The sequence below is a fragment of the Equus caballus genome, chromosome 18 (genome assembly GCF_041296265.1).
Source record: "Equus caballus isolate H_3958 breed thoroughbred chromosome 18, TB-T2T, whole genome shotgun sequence".
NCBI lineage: Eukaryota > Metazoa > Chordata > Mammalia > Perissodactyla > Equidae > Equus > Equus caballus.
Window position 1 is genome coordinate 57,592,354 of NC_091701.1, and position 18,380 is coordinate 57,610,733.

At 37.0% G+C, this 18,380-nt stretch overlaps 1 protein-coding gene across 1 annotated transcript in view; it reads right to left on the bottom strand.

Moving 5' to 3' along the window:
- Positions 1 to 18,380, bottom strand: part of TTN (titin) — a 268,972-nt gene that overhangs the window by 122,098 nt on the left and 128,494 nt on the right. The window contains exons 150-197 of the mRNA XM_070241291.1: positions 17,461 to 17,556; positions 16,788 to 16,865; positions 15,780 to 15,848; positions 15,529 to 15,633; positions 15,097 to 15,384; positions 14,180 to 14,260; positions 13,312 to 13,389; positions 12,825 to 12,908; positions 12,591 to 12,665; positions 10,886 to 10,969; positions 10,692 to 10,775; positions 10,488 to 10,571; positions 10,081 to 10,155; positions 8,073 to 8,156; positions 7,561 to 7,635; positions 7,363 to 7,446; positions 7,169 to 7,246; positions 6,933 to 7,016; positions 6,737 to 6,820; positions 6,542 to 6,625; positions 6,347 to 6,430; positions 6,156 to 6,233; positions 5,962 to 6,045; positions 5,767 to 5,850; positions 5,600 to 5,683; positions 5,305 to 5,391; positions 4,664 to 4,747; positions 4,466 to 4,549; positions 4,268 to 4,351; positions 4,073 to 4,156; positions 3,878 to 3,961; positions 3,679 to 3,762; positions 3,481 to 3,564; positions 3,283 to 3,366; positions 3,090 to 3,173; positions 2,895 to 2,978; positions 2,700 to 2,783; positions 2,506 to 2,589; positions 2,309 to 2,395; positions 2,114 to 2,197; positions 1,920 to 2,003; positions 1,726 to 1,809; positions 1,559 to 1,642; positions 1,342 to 1,425; positions 1,124 to 1,207; positions 911 to 994; positions 700 to 777; positions 222 to 305 (exon numbers count right to left, since the gene is read on the bottom strand). Of these exons, the coding sequence (XP_070097392.1) occupies positions 222 to 305; positions 700 to 777; positions 911 to 994; positions 1,124 to 1,207; positions 1,342 to 1,425; positions 1,559 to 1,642; positions 1,726 to 1,809; positions 1,920 to 2,003; positions 2,114 to 2,197; positions 2,309 to 2,395; positions 2,506 to 2,589; positions 2,700 to 2,783; positions 2,895 to 2,978; positions 3,090 to 3,173; positions 3,283 to 3,366; positions 3,481 to 3,564; positions 3,679 to 3,762; positions 3,878 to 3,961; positions 4,073 to 4,156; positions 4,268 to 4,351; positions 4,466 to 4,549; positions 4,664 to 4,747; positions 5,305 to 5,391; positions 5,600 to 5,683; positions 5,767 to 5,850; positions 5,962 to 6,045; positions 6,156 to 6,233; positions 6,347 to 6,430; positions 6,542 to 6,625; positions 6,737 to 6,820; positions 6,933 to 7,016; positions 7,169 to 7,246; positions 7,363 to 7,446; positions 7,561 to 7,635; positions 8,073 to 8,156; positions 10,081 to 10,155; positions 10,488 to 10,571; positions 10,692 to 10,775; positions 10,886 to 10,969; positions 12,591 to 12,665; positions 12,825 to 12,908; positions 13,312 to 13,389; positions 14,180 to 14,260; positions 15,097 to 15,384; positions 15,529 to 15,633; positions 15,780 to 15,848; positions 16,788 to 16,865; positions 17,461 to 17,556 (4,200 nt within the window). The remainder of the gene's footprint in view (positions 1 to 221; positions 306 to 699; positions 778 to 910; positions 995 to 1,123; positions 1,208 to 1,341; positions 1,426 to 1,558; positions 1,643 to 1,725; positions 1,810 to 1,919; positions 2,004 to 2,113; positions 2,198 to 2,308; positions 2,396 to 2,505; positions 2,590 to 2,699; positions 2,784 to 2,894; positions 2,979 to 3,089; positions 3,174 to 3,282; positions 3,367 to 3,480; positions 3,565 to 3,678; positions 3,763 to 3,877; positions 3,962 to 4,072; positions 4,157 to 4,267; positions 4,352 to 4,465; positions 4,550 to 4,663; positions 4,748 to 5,304; positions 5,392 to 5,599; positions 5,684 to 5,766; positions 5,851 to 5,961; positions 6,046 to 6,155; positions 6,234 to 6,346; positions 6,431 to 6,541; positions 6,626 to 6,736; positions 6,821 to 6,932; positions 7,017 to 7,168; positions 7,247 to 7,362; positions 7,447 to 7,560; positions 7,636 to 8,072; positions 8,157 to 10,080; positions 10,156 to 10,487; positions 10,572 to 10,691; positions 10,776 to 10,885; positions 10,970 to 12,590; positions 12,666 to 12,824; positions 12,909 to 13,311; positions 13,390 to 14,179; positions 14,261 to 15,096; positions 15,385 to 15,528; positions 15,634 to 15,779; positions 15,849 to 16,787; positions 16,866 to 17,460; positions 17,557 to 18,380) is intronic.

Consider the following 18,380-nt stretch of genomic DNA (forward strand, 5'->3'; position numbering starts at 1 on the left):
GAAACTTTGTTTAATACAGCTTATGATGATGTTCTATGGAGATGCTGCTGACTGATAACCCAAAACAGATTTGAGATCGGTGCTAATTAAGCATGATGAAGTAAGACAAATAATTAAAGGATAGAAAATGACCAAGAGATACTGAATTAGAAAAGAAGAGGAACAAGGCTTAAATTAGAAATAGTCACAAGTGGCCAGCTCATTAGCGGTCTTACGTGTACCTTCTGGAGGAGGCGGCTCCACTTCTTCGGGAATAGGAACAGCTGGTTTCTCTTCCACGACAGGTTCCTTTGGCACCTCTGGCACTTTAAAGATATTAGGTAGTTTTACTTCTGGGCAGTTGAGAACTACATGACATTTATGCCACATCTAGTTCGCATCTAGTTCAAATAACCCAGGGACAGATCCAAGAACAAAATTCACAATTAGGCCAATAAGTGATCTGTTCTTGGACCCACAAAGTGGGGAGGAAAAAGTGGCCTATTAAGAATAACAAAACCACGTCAGCAAACTCTTCCAATGCTCATAATAGATCTATCAGTTTTTGAAAAAATCAATGATGTTATTTAAAAACTTTTAAACCCTAAACATCCAGAATAGCAGGTTTGTAGTTCTAACAAACAAAAGGGTTTCCTATAATAAGTGACTTCTGAGACCGAGAGTGAGCGCTTTTCTGCAGATCTCATTAGTGACATGTACCTTTGGGTGGTGGGACTTCCGGCTTTTTGGGAACAGCTACTTTCTTTTCTGGAACAACTTCTTTTGGAACTTCAGGCACTTTAAAGATATTAGTATTTTAATGTTATGAAGAATCATTAGTAAACTTTCATCACATTTACACAGAACAGGACACTTTTTAAAAATTGGAGGCTGTGTCCGCCTCCAACAAATGGTGGACAGCTACATGTACCTTTAGCAGGCGGGACTTCTGGCTTTTTGGGAACCACTGGAGGCACTTTCTTTTCAGGAACAACTTCCTTGGGCACCTCGGGCACTTTAAAAAGTATTAGCAGTTTTTAGCTCATAGTTTCAATGACACATGGAAATCATTAAGTCGAGCAGCCAAACATGACATTTTAAGGACAGAGATTTTTCTGTAGGAGTCAGTGGCAGTGAGAAATACCTTTCACTGGTGGTGGTTCAGGTTTTTTGGCAATGACAGCAGGTGGTTTCTTCTCTGGGACAGGTTTCTTAGGTGGCACAGTCACTAAAGATATTAGAAGTTATGTTTCAGAATCAGTGAAGGTAAGTGAGGTACAAGACTAAAGCTCATAGTGCCCAGACTTTCAGGGTAGGAAAGGCAAAAGATTGGCAAAGGCAACCCAGCAGTGGGCCAAGTACCTTTGGGGGGAGGGGCGGGCTCTGGCTCTTCCACCACTTCAGCTGGAGGCTCTTCCGGAACAACTTCCTCAGGCTCCTCATACACTTTAAAGACACAAGCTCATGTTAACACTAGAATTGAGTAAAGTATATGAAATATTTTGCAACAAGATGTTTACAACAGTAAGGAGAGAGTTTTTATTTTAAAACATGCTAGTTTGGATATTTTCATAATTACCTTCAGGGGGAGGACTTTCGGGTTTGGGAGGAATAGCTTCAGGCACTTTCTTTTCTGGGACAGCTGCCTTTGGCACCTCGGGCACTTTAAAGATATTAGTATTTTCATGATGAGACAAAATAAAGACAAATGAGCAGTATCAAACACAGCGACATGGGGGTGACTACCTTTGGCTGGTGGGACTTCCGGCTTTTTAGGAGGTGCCGCAGGTACCTTCTTTTCAGGAACAACTTCCTTGGGAGCCTCGGGCACTTAAAAGATATTAGCAAAATTACATTTAGAATTATGAGACCACTAGAACAAAATATTTTCAAGAGTCGGAGAGTTATGTCTTTTTAAGCCTAAGACCAGTGACAAATACCTTTAACAGGTGGGACTTCCGGCTTTTTAGGAGGTGGCGCAGGCACTTTCTTTTCAGGAACAACTTCCTTGGGAGCCTCAGGCACTTAAAAGATATTAGTAAAATTACATTGAGAGTTATGGGACCACTGGAACAAAATATTTTCAAGAGCAGAAGACTTATATCTTTTTAAGCCTAAGGTCAGTGACCAGTACCTTTAACAGGTGGGACTTCCGGCTTTTTAGGAGGTGGCACATGCACTTTCTTTTCAGGGACAACTTCCTTGGGAGCCTCGGGCACTTAAAAGATATTAGTAAAATTGTATTTAGTAGTTTAGAGACCACTGGAACAACATATTTTCAAGAGCAGAAAACTTATGTCTTCTTAAGTTTAAGGTCAGTGACCAATACCTTTAACAGGTGGGACTTCTGGCTTTTTAGGAGGTGGCACAGGCACTTTCTTTTCAGGGATGATTTCTTCTTTGGGAGCTTCAGGCACTTAAAAGACATTGGTAAAATTACATTTAGTAGTTTTGAGACCACTAGAACAAAATGTTTTTAACAGCAGAAGAGTTATGTCTTTTTAACCTAAGATCGGTGGCAAATACCTGTAACAGGTGGGACTTCTGGCTCTTTAGGAGGCGCCACAGGTACTTTCTTTTCAGGAACAACTTTCTTGGGAGGCTCGGGCACTTAAAAGATATTAGTAAAATTACATTGAGAGTTATGGGACCACTAGAACAAAATATTTTCAAGAACAGAAGAGTTACGTCTTCTTAAGTCTAAGACCAGTGACAAATACCTTTAACAGGTGGGACTTCTGGCTCTTTAGGAAGTGGCACAGGCACTTTCTTTTCAGGGACAACTTCTTTGGGAGCTTCAGGCACTTAAAAGATATTAGTAAAATTACATTTAGGAGTGATGAGACCGCTGGAACAAAATGCATTCAAGAGCAGAAGAGTTACATCTTTTTAAGGCAAAGACTAGTGACAAATACCTGTAACAGGTGGGACTTCTGGCTTTTTAGGAGGTGCCACAGACACTTTCTTTTCAGGAACAACTTCCTTAGGAGCTTCGGGCACTTAAAAGATATTAGTAAAATTACATGTAGAAGTTATGGGACCAATAGGACAAAATATTTTCAAGAGCAGAAGAGTTAGGTCTTTTTAAGTCTAAGGTGAGTGATAAGTACCTGTGACAGGTGGAACTTCTGGCTTTTTAGGACGTGGCACAGGTACTTTCTTTTCAGGAACAACTTCTTTGGGAGCTTCAGGCACTTAAAAGATATTAGTAAAATTAAAGTTAGTGGTTATGAGACTTCTAGAACAAAATACTTTTAAGAGTGGAAGAGTTACCTCCTTAAGTTTAAGGTGAGTGATAAGTACCTGTAACAGGTGGGACTTCAGGCTTTTTAGGGGGTGCCGCTGGTGCTTTCTTCTCAGGGACAATTTCTTGAGGAACTTCAGGCACTTAAAAGATATTAGTAGTTTTACACTTAGATTAATGAGATCGGTGGACCAGCAATATTTCCAAGAGAAGAAGAGGTATTTCTTCTGTAGAATAAGGGCTGGGGTGAAAAATACCTGACACTGGTGGGGATTCTGGCTTTTTGGGTGGTGCCTTGGGAACTTTCTTTTCTGGAACAACTTCTTGAGGAACTTCAGGCACTTGAAAGATATTAGTAGTTTTACAGTTAGGTTAATGAAGAGCAATGGTCTAAACTGTTTTCAATAGCAGAAGAGATGATTCTTCTGGAAAATGAGTTTAGGGCTAAAATGTACCTGGGACAGGTAGGGCTTCTGGCTTTTTGGGTGGTGCCTTGGGAACTTTCTTTTCTGGAACAACTTCTTGGGGAGCCTCAGGCACTTGAAAGATATTAGTAGTTTTACAGTTAGGTTAATGAAGAGCAATGGACTGAAATTATTCTCAAGAATGGAAGAGATATTTCTTCTGCAAAATGAGGTCAGAGCTAACAAGTACCTGTGACAGGTGGGGCTTCTGGTCTTTTGGGTGGAAACTTGGGAACCTTCTTTTCTGGGATGACTTCTTGGGGAGCCTCAGGCACTTAAAAGATATTAGTAAAATTACATTTAGGAGTGATGAGACAGCTGGAACAAAATATTTTCAAGAGCAGAAGAGTTACATCTTTTTAAGCCTAAGACCAGTGACAAATACCTGTAACAGGTGGGACTTCTGGCTTTTTAGGAGGTGCCACAGGCACTTTCTTTTCAGGGACAACTTCCTCAGGAGCCTCAAGCACTTAAAAGATATGAGTAAAATTACATTTAGGAGTAATGAGATCACTAGAACAAAATGCTTTCAAGAGCATTAGAGTTACATCTTTTTAAGCCTAAGGCCAGTGACAAGTACCTGTAACAGGTGGGACTTCAGGCTTTTTAGGAGGTGCCACTGGTGCTTTCCTTTCAGGGATAATTTCTTGTGGAACTTCAGGCACTTAAAAGATATTAGTAGTTTTACACTTGGGTTAATGAGATCAATGGACCAGCAATATTTCCAAGAGAAGAAGAGGTATTTCTTCTGTAGAATAAGGGCTGGGGTGAAAAATACCTGACACTGGTGGGGATTCTGGCTTTTTGGGTGGTGCCTTGGGAACTTTCTTTTCTGGAACAACTTCTTGAGGAACTTCAGGCACTTGAAAGATATTAGTAGTTTTACAGTTAGGTTAATGAAGAGCAATGGTCTAAACTGTTTTCAATAGCAGAAGAGATGATTCTTCTGGAAAATGAGTTTAGGGCTAAAATGTACCTGGGACAGGTAGGGCTTCTGGCTTTTTGGGTGGTGCCTTGGGAACTTTCTTTTCTGGAACAACTTCTTGGGGAGCCTCAGGCACTTGAAAGATATTAGTAGTTTTACAGTTAGGTTAATGAAGAGCAATGGACTGAAATTATTCTCAAGAATGGAAGAGATATTTCTTCTGCAAAATGAGGTCAGGGCTAACAAGTACCTGTGACAGGTGGGGATTCTGGTTTTTTGGGTGGAGTCGTGGGAATTATCCTTTTTGAGACAACTTCTTGAGCAGCTTCAGGTACTTGAAAGATATTAGTATTTTTAGAACTTATGAATAGTGAAGGCGTTATGTTACCATGATTGTGAATAGTACAAGATAATATTTTTCTTCTTAACAGAGCAGTGGGAATAAATACATTTAGCAGGTGGGGCCTCTGGCGTTTTGGGCACAGCCAAAGACACTTTCTTTTCAGCTACAATTTCTTTAGAAGCTTCAGGAACTTCGAAGATATTAGTGTATTTTAGTTAGAAACTATAAAGGGGGAATATTGACAACACATTTACCCAAGCAAATAAAATTTGTGAGACTGCTGGATCTTCTATACACACTTTTCCCACCCCTCTGAAACAGGTGACAAACACCACGGAAGGATAAATACCTTTAGCAGGTGGAGGTTCTGGCTTCTTAGGAGGAGCCACAGGCACTTTCTTTTCAGGGATGACTTCCTTTGGCGGCACCTCGGGCACTTCAAAGATATTGGTAATTTGTGTTTAGAAAAGGTGAAAATAGTTGATGACTATACCATGCAATCATGCACCAAGATATTTTGGATAACTGCTGACTGTTTTTTTCTTTAGAATGATATCATCTTTATGTAGTAGGATTTACATATGTAATTTTCTAGATAAAATAGCGGGTGTTTTTCTCCCTGGTATATATAGCTTTGACATTACCTTCAGGGGGAGGACTTTCCGGTTTGGGAGGAATAGCTTCAGGCACTTTCTTTTCTGGGACAGCTGCCTTTGGCACCTCAGGCACTTTAAAGACATTAGTATTTTCATGATTAGGTTGACCAAAGACAAACAGACAGTATCAAACACAGCGACATGGGGGTGACTACCTTTGGCTGGTGGGACTTCCGGCTTTTTAGGAGGTGCCGCAGGCACTTTCTTTTCAGGAACAACTTCCTTGGGAGCCTCGGGCACTTAAAAGATATTAGTAAAATTACATTTAGGAGTTATGAGACCATTAGAATACAATATTTTCAAGAGCAGATGAGTTACGTCTTCTTAAGTCTGAAGTCAGTGACAAATACCTTTAACAGGTGGGACTTCCGGCTTTTTAGGAGGTGGCGCAGGCACTTTCTTTTCAGGAACAACTTCCTTGGGAGCCTCAGGCACTTAAAAGATATTAGTAAAATTACATTTAGAATTATGAGACCACTGGAACAAAATATTTTCAAGAGCAGAAGACTTATGTCTTTTTAAGTCTAAGGATCATGACCAATACCTTTAACAGGTGGGACTTCTGGCTTTTTAGGAGGTGGCACATGCACTTTCTTTTCAGGGACAACTTCTTCCTCGGGCACTTAAAAGATATTAGTAAAATTACATGTAGAAGTTACGAAGACCACTGGAACAAAATATTTTCAAGAGCAGAAGAGTTACATCTTTTTAGGCCTAAAGACCAGTGACAAATACCTTTCACAGGTGGGACTTCTGGTTTTTTAGGAGGTGGCACAGGCACTTTCTTTTCAGGGACAACTTCCTTGGGAGCCTCAGGCACTTAAAAGATATTAGTAAAATTACATTGAGAGTTATGAAGACCACTGGAACAAAATATTTTCGAGAGCAGAAGACTTATGTCTTTTTAAGCCTAAGGTCCATGACAAATACCTGTAACAGGTGGGACTTCCCGCTTTTTAGGAGGTGGCACATGCACTTTCTTTTCAGGGACAACTTCCTCGGGAGCCTCGGGCACTTAAAAGATATTAGTAAAATTGCATTTAGGAGTGATGAGACCACTGGAACAAAATACTTTCAAGAGCAGAAGAGTTACATCTTTTTAAGCCTAAGACCAGTGACAAATACCTGTAACAGGTGGGACTTCTGTTTTTTTAGGCGGTGCCATAGGCACTTTCTTTTCAGGGACAACTTCCTTGGGAGCCTCGGGCACTTAAAAGATATTAGTAAAATTACATGTAGGAGATATGAAGACCAGTGGAACAAAATATTTTCAAGAGCAGATGAGTTCTATCTTCTCCAACCTAAGATCCGTGACAAGTACCTGTACCAGGTGGAACTTCTGGCTTTTTAGGAGGCCTCACAGGCACTTTCTTTTCAGGGACCACCTCTTTGGGAGCTTCCAGCACTTTGAAGATATTAGTAAATTTACATTTGAGTCACAAGGATCAACACAGACAAGAATCACATTTACACACCAAAAAGAACGTTCAAGGCTAGCAAGGTGGTTCTTTCTAGCACCCTCCCTATCCCAGCTTGAAGGGATGGTTAGAAATGTACCTTTGACAGGCACAACTTCAGGTTTTTGGGGAAGATGCACTTTCTTTTCCAAGACAACTTCTTTGGGAACTTCAGGCACTTTAAAGATATTAATATTTTTACATTTAGGAGTTACAAGAATCAGTACAAACAGGTAACACACTTATACAGGACAAGACATTTTCCCAAACCTCTAAGCTTCCAGCAAGATATACCTTCATCATGAAAGACTTCAGGCTTTTTGTGAGGAACCACGTATGTTTTCTTTTCAGGGACAATTTCTTGGGGAGCTTCGGGTACTTTAAGAGATTAGTATTTCCATTTAGTGTTATGAAGATCACTAGGAACAGTAAAATATTTTCAAGACTGAAAGAGCTATTTCTTCTTGAACTTGAGGGCATGGTAACTTGTACCTTTAACTGATGGAGGTTCTCTCTTTTTGGAAGGAACTCTTTTTGCAGGAACAGCTTCTTGAGGAGATTCAGGCACTTTAAAGATATTAGTATTTCACATGTAAGAGTTAAAACGACTAATGAAAACAGTAACCACAATAAGTTAGCAAATGTAGTTTTCTAGAAGTCTCTTTTCTGTCCATTCTCCCCTTGCCCCAGCAGTTGACTAAGTCGAACGGGGTTAAGTAGGATCCTTGAGAAGAGGTGCTCACCCTTCTCCAGCACCCAGCAGAGTCCCTGGGACCCTCCCTACTAAATAGTTGTTGAATGAATGCTTTTAATACAGGGGTTTTCTGTTTTGATAGGGACAGCCACAAATATTTTCTTTTGAGAGGGAGCTTCTCGTGGAGCTTCAGATGCTTTAAAGATATTAGTATGTTTACATTTAAGAGTTACGAAGAACATTAGAAAACATAGTTTTAAGAGCAGAGGGTAGTTTTTTTCTTCAATATCTATTCAGAGGTGACATGTACCTTTCACAGGCAGACGTTCTGGCTCTTCAGGAACATCCTCAGGTACTGTCACTTCAGGAGCAACTTCTGTCACAGCTTCTGGTACTTTGAAGATATTAGTATTACACTTAGACGTGAAAGGATTAGTGGAGACATTAATCACTTTGAACCAAAGTGATTTTTGTGGCTACAAGGGTGCTTCCTTCAAGAATTGGAAAAGGTATAAAGTCTTGAGGAAAGGAACCAAATCTTATTTGTCTTTGTTTATTATTCCCCAGCTCCCTGGTACCATGCATATAATAGACATTTATGAAGGAAGGAATGATAGAATAAATGGTCCCTTTAGTGGAAGGTGTTTCAATTTCAGGGGAGCAGCCATGGGCATTTCCTTTACAGGGACAACTTCTTGAGGTGAGTTTTAGTCATAACGCCACCTACAGGAATACCCCAGACTGGGAGACCTCCCTGCTCCCTGAATCTGATTCTTGGGGAACAATATGAATACTTGATTATTAGGAGCTGTTTTTTTAGTCACCTCAGGCACTATCAATATATTTTTTTTTTAAGATTGGCACCTGAACTAACAACTGTTGCCAATTTTCTTTTTTCTGTTCTGCTTTTTCTCCCCAAATCCCCCCAGTACATAGTTATATATCTTAGTTGTGACTCGTAGTTGTGGCATGTGGGACGCCACCTCAACGTGACCTGAGGAGTGGTGCCATGTCCGCGCCCAGGATCCGAACCAACGAAACCGTGGGCCGCCGAAGCAGAGCACGCGAACTTAGCCACTTGGCCAAGGAGCCAGCCCCCAGGCACTATCAATATTAATAATTTCATTTCTTGGAATGGTAGATGTATAGAAAATTAGATCATGGAAAAATTTTTAAGTGAAAAATTTTTTTTATAATTAACGATGTACTTTTGCTATTAGCTTAGGGAAAACAAAACAGCTCCTTTCTTATCCGGGTTGGCTTTATCTTGTACCCTTACCTTAGGCACTTTAAAAGGTGATTGTTTTTCAAGTATAGGAGAGAGGAAAACAACTAAAAGGTTCTAGACTGAGAAAACAATGTCAAAGTGTTAGATATTCTTTAAATTACAGACTATCATGGGTATTGTGAATAAATTGTTATTCTGGATGTTTTAAAACTTTCTCATCTTTTGATTCATCTAAAAATATTCAAAGTGGAAAAATGTTGGACTCTTTAAAAATAAAAGACAACAAGAGAAGCAAATAAGTATTGAGGGCAGAATTCGAACTTAACTGGTTTTGGTTTTAACTGCCTTGCTTTTAGAAGGTTCCCAGGGAGATGATATTATAGATGGAACAGCTCCATATTGAACTTAAATTTATTTTCTTTAAGTCATAGTTTTCCGAAAATATTTCTATGATGTTTAAGTCTTATGGGAAATCAGTTCTTTCAAATTTATATGGCTTGTTTTTAGACATAAGTTTATTTTAATAGAAAAGCAATTCCAACAGGTAGCTATATTTTATCCTGGAATTTCATCCCCATGGCGGGATGAATTACGGATTTATAGGCTACAGCCAAGCACCTCTGTCATTCGATGACACTGATTTCTGCTTTAAAGGGGGAGGGAATGTTGAGCCAGTTCAATCTAGTTTCAGGGATATAAATGCTACAAGTGGTCTCATGTACATTTTTTTCTAGCTAGTCTGATTTTTACTTTTTAAGCAAACAGTAATAACTATTTCCTATTGAAGAATCCATCTCAGTCACATCTGCACGTTATATGTATTTACATTTTCCCTGGAGGCCTCAGGCATAAACTTATAGCCCAAGCAGCTTCCATGTGTATAAGTTAAAGATTTTTTTTCCCTCTATTTTCTCTTGAATGACTCATGGGGACATTTATATACCCAGCTGAGCTGCTGCTCTGGCAGACCCACTTCTCTGAAATGACTTCTTTGATAGCACCCGGAGCTTTAAAGATATTAGTATTTTTACATGTGTTAAGTACAACTACAATCATGAGATAAGAAAGTTGACTTTCTTCTGGCTTGTACCTTTTGGTGGTGGCGTCTTTCTTCTAGCAACAGGAGCTTGTCTCTCTGGAACACCTTCTATGAAGACTTCCAATTCTTTAAAGATATTAGTATTTTTTAATCGAGAAAAGGTAAAGGCATGAAGACCTGACTTGCAAAGAAAGTTAGGTATATTAACAGCTATTGTAACTTTAAATTAGAAAGTTTATTTTTGTTCTAATAGTTTATCTTGGTATATTGTATGAGTGGGACTTGACTTTTTGGGGGCAAGTCATAGATAGTTCCTTGTCTTGGGCATATTAAGTGCTCTAAAGATATTAGTATTTTAGCATTAGAGGGTGTGAGAATCTACACAAAACACTAAATATATTTTGCAGACTGAAGAAGAAAGATTATCTTATTGAGATTTTCATAACTAAGAATTATACCTTCAGTTGGAGGGTGCTCTGGAATTTTGGTAACAGCCTCTGGTAACTCCACCTCTGGAAACACTTCTCTAGTTGTATCAGGCTCTTTAAAGATATCAGTAAGTTTACACTTAGAAATTGTAAAGACAGTAAATTATATAGCATGCAATTTTTGAGTCTTGAAGCCAAAGATATTCATCCAAGTGTGATGTTGTGGGACTGTACCTTTAGCTGCTGGTGTTTCTCTCTTTTTAGGAACAGTCACATATGTTTTGTCCTCTGGAACAACCTTCTTGGGTGGCTCAGGCACTTAAAAGATATGAGTATAGTTATATTTATAAATGGTGAAGGAAAGTATTGAGCTTTTAAAATGAGCCAAAAATAAATTGTCTTCAGACTGCATCATTGGTGTTCTATACCTTTTGTTAGTTTGATTTTTGTCTTTTGAAGATGAGTCACAAGTACTTCTTCTTCTGGGGCCAATTCTTCAGTTACTTCATAAACTTTAAAGATATTAGTATTTGCACAATTAGGGGCATTTCAAGGTGGATGAAGAATAGTATTAAGACAAACATAATACATAATACACATTTATCACTCAAATTACCAGTAGTGCATAGACACAAACTAGTGGCAATGACACCTTGGCTAGGAAAAAGCCTCATTCCCAGTTTTATGACATAGGACTCTCAGCATTTCTTGATGATCATGATGATAGAATGGAGAAATTCATTGGCCAGGGACTATATGATTCTTCTACTTTGTCCACTGAAAGTTACTGGTAAGACTGTCCTATTGCTTTTAGTTTTTATGGATTTGTTCACAAAGAACAGGGTTGATGTTGAGTTGCACATCAAGAATTCTCCTATAATTTGACCTATGGGAAATTCATGTAAATCCTTTCCTTTTCCAGGAACCTAATTATATATATTTTCAAACCAAATATAGTTTATGGCTTCATAGTTTAATATGAATGTGAAACCATTTAGGAATTGGAAGTAGAAAAGAAAAAGAAAAATGATTAAATATTTGGAAAATAAGGCAAATGAAGAAAATAAAGATTTCTCCAGCTTTTAGAAAGGAAGACTGTCTGATAATAATAACCAAGTTCAAGTATAGAAAGATTATTCAAAGGAGGGAGTCACTATATATACATTTATTTATTTATTTTTGCTGAGGAAGATTAGCTCTGAGCTAACATCTGTTGCCAATCTTCCTCTTTGTTTTGCTTGAAGAAGATTAGCCCTGAGCTAACATTTGTGCCAGTCTTCCTCTACTTTATTTGTGGGTGGCTGCCACAGCATGGCTGTTGAGTGGTGTAGGTTCATGCCTGGGATCCAAACCCATGAACCTGGGCTGCCACAGAGAGTGTGCCGAAGTTAACCACTATGACACAGGGCCAGCCCCTCATCATATATTTTTATCTCAACCTAGTATTACAGGGTGACCAAAAAATTGGGTTTAAACAGAGAATTTTTTAGATTAAAATATGTGGAAGAGAATCTCAACTACTGTCATTTTTACTATTCAGATTATTGAACAGTATTCTATTCAGAATATTTTATTATTCAGATTATTTTACTCCTGAGATTATTTAATCATAGTTTCACATTAAAGCCAAAAAAAAAAAAAAAAAAGGCTTGAAAACACTTTTGAGGTTCTAATGGCCTTGTAAATCCATGGTCATTCGAAGAGCATTGCCCCAATGTTTCCAGTGATTGTTATGGAGAGTAAAAAAATAATAATGGTGGAGTATTTTGATTCTACAAAATCCAATTAAAATATAATTACGAAGTTAAAGTAAGTTACTTAATAGTCTAAGAAAATAAATTGCTTCAAAGCAGAAGACATTTGCACAGTTAACAAGACATGGCAATGACAAATTCAACAAGACAAATGACTTTTCGAAAATCAGGCAATGTTATAAGAAAAGAACTATTTATTTTTTAAATTGGTGAGGAAATATACCTTTTGTGAGGCCAATAGCCATTCAAAATTATTTCATTTTAGCCAAATATTTTTGGCAGCTTAGGCTTTTACAAGATATTAGTATATTTACTTTAAAAAGGCACGAAGACAAACACAAATGAAGCCAACGAGAACTACCAATTTTTCTACACTCACTGTACGTCGTCAGGTCTTCAGAAAAAACTATAGCTGATTTTTCTTCTTGAATACTTTTCTTAGGTACCTCAGGAACTTTAAAGATATTAGTATATTAATTATTATAAATAACAAATATAAGATATTAAGAATATAAAGAAACAAAATACAAGGATTTAACATCACACATATTCACATTAAGCCATGAATAACGAAACGTAGTTATTTCATTTTATGATTAGTATCAGTGTCTACCTTTAGCTGGTGGAACTTCAGGCTTTTTAGGAACCGCTTCACGAACTTTCTCTTCTGGAACAATTTTCTTGGGTGCTTCAGGTGCTTTAAAGATATTTGTTTGTTTTATTTTTAAGAATTTCATAATTGGGTATAAAATGTCAAGACAAAAAGGGGCATCTAACAAGGAGAATGTCAAAAATTCCAGAATCATAAGCCAACTACACACACAGTCAACGCATCTCTCTAGATGGCCTTGTCAATGAGTCCTTGACTTGTCACATTGGAAACACTTTGCCCTTTGGATATAGCATCATTTTCTATCATCATTTGAAATGTTTATTTGCTTCTAGAGCTACTTGACAATAGCTGCCAAAGTGAATTATTTTAAAAAAGAAGTTGAGAGGTCAACATTGTTTAATAATTGCTTAAGAAGAGGATCAATACAAACAAATAAAGTGAATAAAAGGAGGCTTTATATTAGTGGTGAATCAGCAAAGGCAGGTACCTTTAGCTGGTGGAACTTTGGGCTCTTCAGGAACACGGACTTTTTCTTCTACCACAATTTTCTTGGGCACTTCAGGCACTTTAAAGATAGTAGTAATAATTTCTCTTACTTTTAAACATTCATGAAGATTTTTAACAAGCAGAGCACGAGAGAAATGTAAACACAGAACAGAACAGAACCACAATATAAAATACAGACATCACTTTATCAATACATTACAATAATTAAAATAAGTTGAATTTTGATAACAAATATGACAACAAAGATCCAGGGAAATTTCCCATGTTAGAATCATAAGAGCTTGATAAGAAGAATTAACAAGAAACTTTCAGCTGGTGCTGTTTCTACTTGTTTTGGAGGACTAATTGGCACCTTCTCTTCAGTGTAAACATTCTTAAAGCTTCAGGGACTTTAAAGATATAAGTATATATTATTTATTAGATATTATTTTTTATTTCTATTGTGAAATTCAAGAGATTTACAAAAATGAATAAAGCAGGGACATTAAACAGTCACAATGTATTTATATTTACTAAGTTATTAAAATTTGTAATTAACAGGTAAACATGGATTTATCTATAGACAAGTTAGTAATTATATAATCAAATAGTAGTAAAGACGGAAATCTGGGTTCACTATTTGGTTAGTGGGGATACTTGCTTTGGGTATCTCAGGTGTAACAACAGTGGGTTTCTTCTTTGGTAGGACTTTATTTGGACCCTTAGCCACTTTAAAGATATTAGTTTGTTTTAGAAATTCCAAAAACAGAAAACACAGAAGAAAACATCAAGGAGAATGCAAACTTGTCAAGCATCGAGGGTGCTACTGTATTTAAAGTTAGGTAGGTAATTTTGCACCAATAAAATACCTTTAGCTGGTGGCTCTTTTCGAGGAACAACTTTAGTGGGTGGTTTTTTTGGAGGGACGACTTTCTCAGATATCTCAGGCCCTTCAAAGATATTAGTGTGTTGGTTTAGAATGAACTCTTGAAGTATTATGGAGCACTACGATCAAAGTTAGTCCAATGAGGGCTCCTAAAATGCTTTACCTATTTATATGTTTTGAATTTATACCACACCTACATCCAAAAAGGACTTAATTTTGCTCAATTTCACCTATATTATAGATTTACTCTGTATGCTAAGCACACACAAACACACACACAAATTCCTTCATGTTACACACATATTAATTTGTGCAAGATCCGAAGTGGGACTGCAGAGAATTTATCTGCATTATGGTTTATCCTCAGAATATAGTATTAGAGTGCAGGTGCTGTTACTAACACTTCATTTACTTCCTTAATGTTATTTCTATAATGAAATTAGCATAAAATGGTTGAAGCTTTTGATAAGTAACTATCAGTTTGTGAAGAGCTGACTGAAATGTTAACAAAGCAATAGTTATTTTGCCTGAACACGTAAGAGCTTTTTTTCACTCAACTGATGAGACTGGTCAGTTATTTTGGTACTTGCAACAATCAGGTAACGTTCTTAGTTGGATTTAAAAAAGAATCCACAAGTTCATAGAGTGATCTTCTTAGATAAGTAGATACCAAATATTATTATCTTGTCTGCAAAATTATACTCTGTGTGGTTAGTCTCTACTCTCTATCAGTCTTTGTATCAAATAGTTTAAACTCATGCTTGAAGCATTCCATGATTGTAACTTGGAAAGTAAGTGGGCGTTTTTAGGGTTCCAAACTGAACATGAAATGCACTTTTAAAAAAAAGTTAGTTCGAGCAAGATCTAACAATTTGTGAGATCTGTAGACTTCCCCTATACCTTTAGGTGGAGCTTTGGGTTCTTCGTAAACTTCCACTTCTTCAGCCTCTAAAACTTCTATTACCCTACGGACCTCTTCAACCTCGTGGACTTCTTCAAATCTGTGTTCTTCCACTTTGGTGAATTCTTCTACTTCGTGGAACTCTTCTTCTTCAAAATATTCTTCAACTTCATGGAACTCTTCTTCCTCAAGAACCGCTTCCGCTTCTACTATTTCAAATTCTGTTCTTTCTCTAACTACTTCCTCTTTGTGGAAGGCAACTGATATTTTTTCTTCGACGGTCCTCCCTGAAAGAGCATCTATTTTAAGAGATTTATCTTTTTTAAACACAGAAGAAATGAAGATGTAAATTCAAAATTTAAAATAAAGACAACTGGAAAAAAGGCTTTCATGCAACAAAACATGAAAATCAAATATTTTCCCAAAAATACCTTTAGCTGGGGGAACAGCTTCTTTTTTAGGCACAAGGACTTTCTTTTCTGGGACTTTCTTTTCTGGGATTTTCTTTTCTGGGACTTTCTTTTGTACTTCGGGCACTTAAAAAATACAGTTTTAACATTTAGGACAGTCAAGGGCAAGCTTTCATAGACAAAAGACATAAAAAACATTCAAGACATACAGACATAAAACATTTAATGAAAAAAGATTGAAAGAAAAGTCAGGTTTAAGAGAGAAAATGTACCTTTGGCTGGAGGTGCCTCTTTTTTCTGAACAGGAACAGGTACTTTTTCCTCAGGAACCTTCTTTGGAACTTTAAAGATATTAGGCATTTCAGTTAGCCAACAATATGCAATAGCAAACATGAAATAAAAACATCAGAAACAGCATCAACATTATGATAATCAAAGTCTAAGAAGTCACCTGTACTATTGGACACCAATTTTATAGGCAATACAGATATTTTCCCAAATCACTCATTTGTGCTAACCATACCCTTAGAAGAAGATATGTCTGCAAAAAACCTGTCCTGTTCTATTTTTTCTTAAATGGCGGGGATTACCAATATTGGTCCTATTTTTACTATTTTTAATTTGATGAAGACTTATTTGAAATGATTACCATCATAGAGTACTCAAGCCTTGACAATGGCATTATGTTCTGCAGGACACTATTATATTTGCTGAGGATGCCTATGGTGAGAGAGACAGCAGAATCTAACCTACTAAGAGCACTACTCAAGCATTAACCTAATTAGGAAGCAATGAGAAGTGGACATTTGTAATAACCTTGAATGCTTAGGCCAAATATTACAGAAGGGACATGAAGCTCTTTAAAATAGTTATTATCCAAGCATTAGAACAGATTTTCCCCCTATAAAATAGTACGGTAGACATAATTATTATTATAATTACATGAGAAAACTCTATGTAATGAAATAAAAATCTATTAATGGAATGTGGGGAAGAAGGATCCATTGTTATGTACATGGGCATAGAGAGATATACTATTAACATTAAAATTCTCAGCTATTTAAAATCAGAAACTTCCAGAATAAGTCACACACACGCAATCATCCTTAAACATTCCAAAAAAGGATGAAGAAATGGAATGTGATATTTTTACTTGTCCTTAATCAATTTCATAAATTTGCTATTTAATTGACTCTAAGAAAGCAGTGAAAGATACTTTTGTTTTTTAAAAAGAAAATTAATGGGAATTTAAGGATATTATTAATTGGGATTTGCTATACCTTTAGCTGGTGGTGCCTCTACTTTTTTAGGAACAGGAGCAGGTGCTTCAGGTACTGCTTTCTTGACCACTTCAGGCACTTAAAAGATATTTTATGGAAATTTTGAAAAATGACATGCAACGAACAGAATAACACCCATATACCAGAAAACCCACAAAACATTGATTTACTTAAAAAATATTAGCAACTTAAATGGCAATTACATATAGGGAGTAGTGACTCTAAAGGTGAGAAGGATATTACTTGGAAATCCTATAAGCAAACATAACATCAATTATGCAAAAGATTGTCATAGTCTTCAAGAATAATAGGCTAAGAATTATTCTAAAAAGTGAACACCACAGAAACAGACTTTCTCCCCACCTTAACATGGAAGAAAAAATTAAGAATTGAAAACTAGGAGAAAATATTACAATTGGGCCTGGCCAGAAAAAATTAAAGTACCAATAACACAAAAGCAATCTCTCATTCTTAATTGTATTGCAGATGCAGTAGAAAAATTTGTGGGGAGAAAAGGGACACAAAGCTTCAGGTGCCAGTCATAATTAATCTTTAATTTATCATGGATATGATCTAAGAAAAATATAGCGATGAATATTAGATTTAGGCAAATTCTAAGAAAGATCTAGAAGACCAAGTATTTTAAATGTCCAACTCATGAAAGCAACTGTACCTCTAGGTGGTGCTACTTCTTCAACCTCCTCCTCTATGGTAGGTGGTTCTTCTGGGATCTCTTCTTCTGGAATAGGCTCTTCAGGCTCCTCAAACACTTTAAAAAGATGATTATTTTGTCAATTATTTTTATAATTCTTTTGATATTAGACTAAAATGATATATATGAAAACTAAGGTTGTCTGATCAGTGAAGGTAACTCATAGCTCAGCCTTCCAAATGCATGTGAAAATTCATTAGTCCTTGAAAAAAATCTACTGGGTCTTCAAAATATGTTAGGCTCTTCCCAGAATTTTAGAATTGTAAAGGACCTCAGAAAGAATTTAGTTCAAAATATTATTATTCTTTTTTTTTTTTTTAAAGATTTTATTTTTTTCCTTTTTCTTCCCAAAGCCCCCAGGTACATAGTTGCATATTCTTAGTTGCGGGTCCTTCTAGTTGTGGCATGTGGGATGCTGCCTCAGCGTGGTTTGATGAGCAGTGCCATGTCCGCGCCCAGGATTTGAACCAACGAAACACTGGGCCGCCTGCAGCGGAGCACGTGAACTTAACCACTCGGCCATGGGGCCAGCCCCTATTATTATTCTTTTTAATGGAGGCGAGCTTGTTTGAAGTCAAACATTCACTCAGGGGTACAAGTCAGATTTTCTGTACCAGTTGCTCAGGCTTAACTGGAATTTCTCTTGGGTAAGTTTATCCCACAACTGCCAACCAAGTCATTTGATGAAAAATTTCCATGGCAAATACAGTTTCACCTCAAAGATTCTCATTAAAATAAAACAAACAACAAACAGACTAAGCGTGTAAGAAAGGTTTGGTTTCAATGAGCCGCTCAATTTCTATTAGGCAAATAATTTCTTTTAGAGTCTGAATATGTTCCTTTTCTGTAGTGAAATGTGCATTTACATCCTTCAAATATTA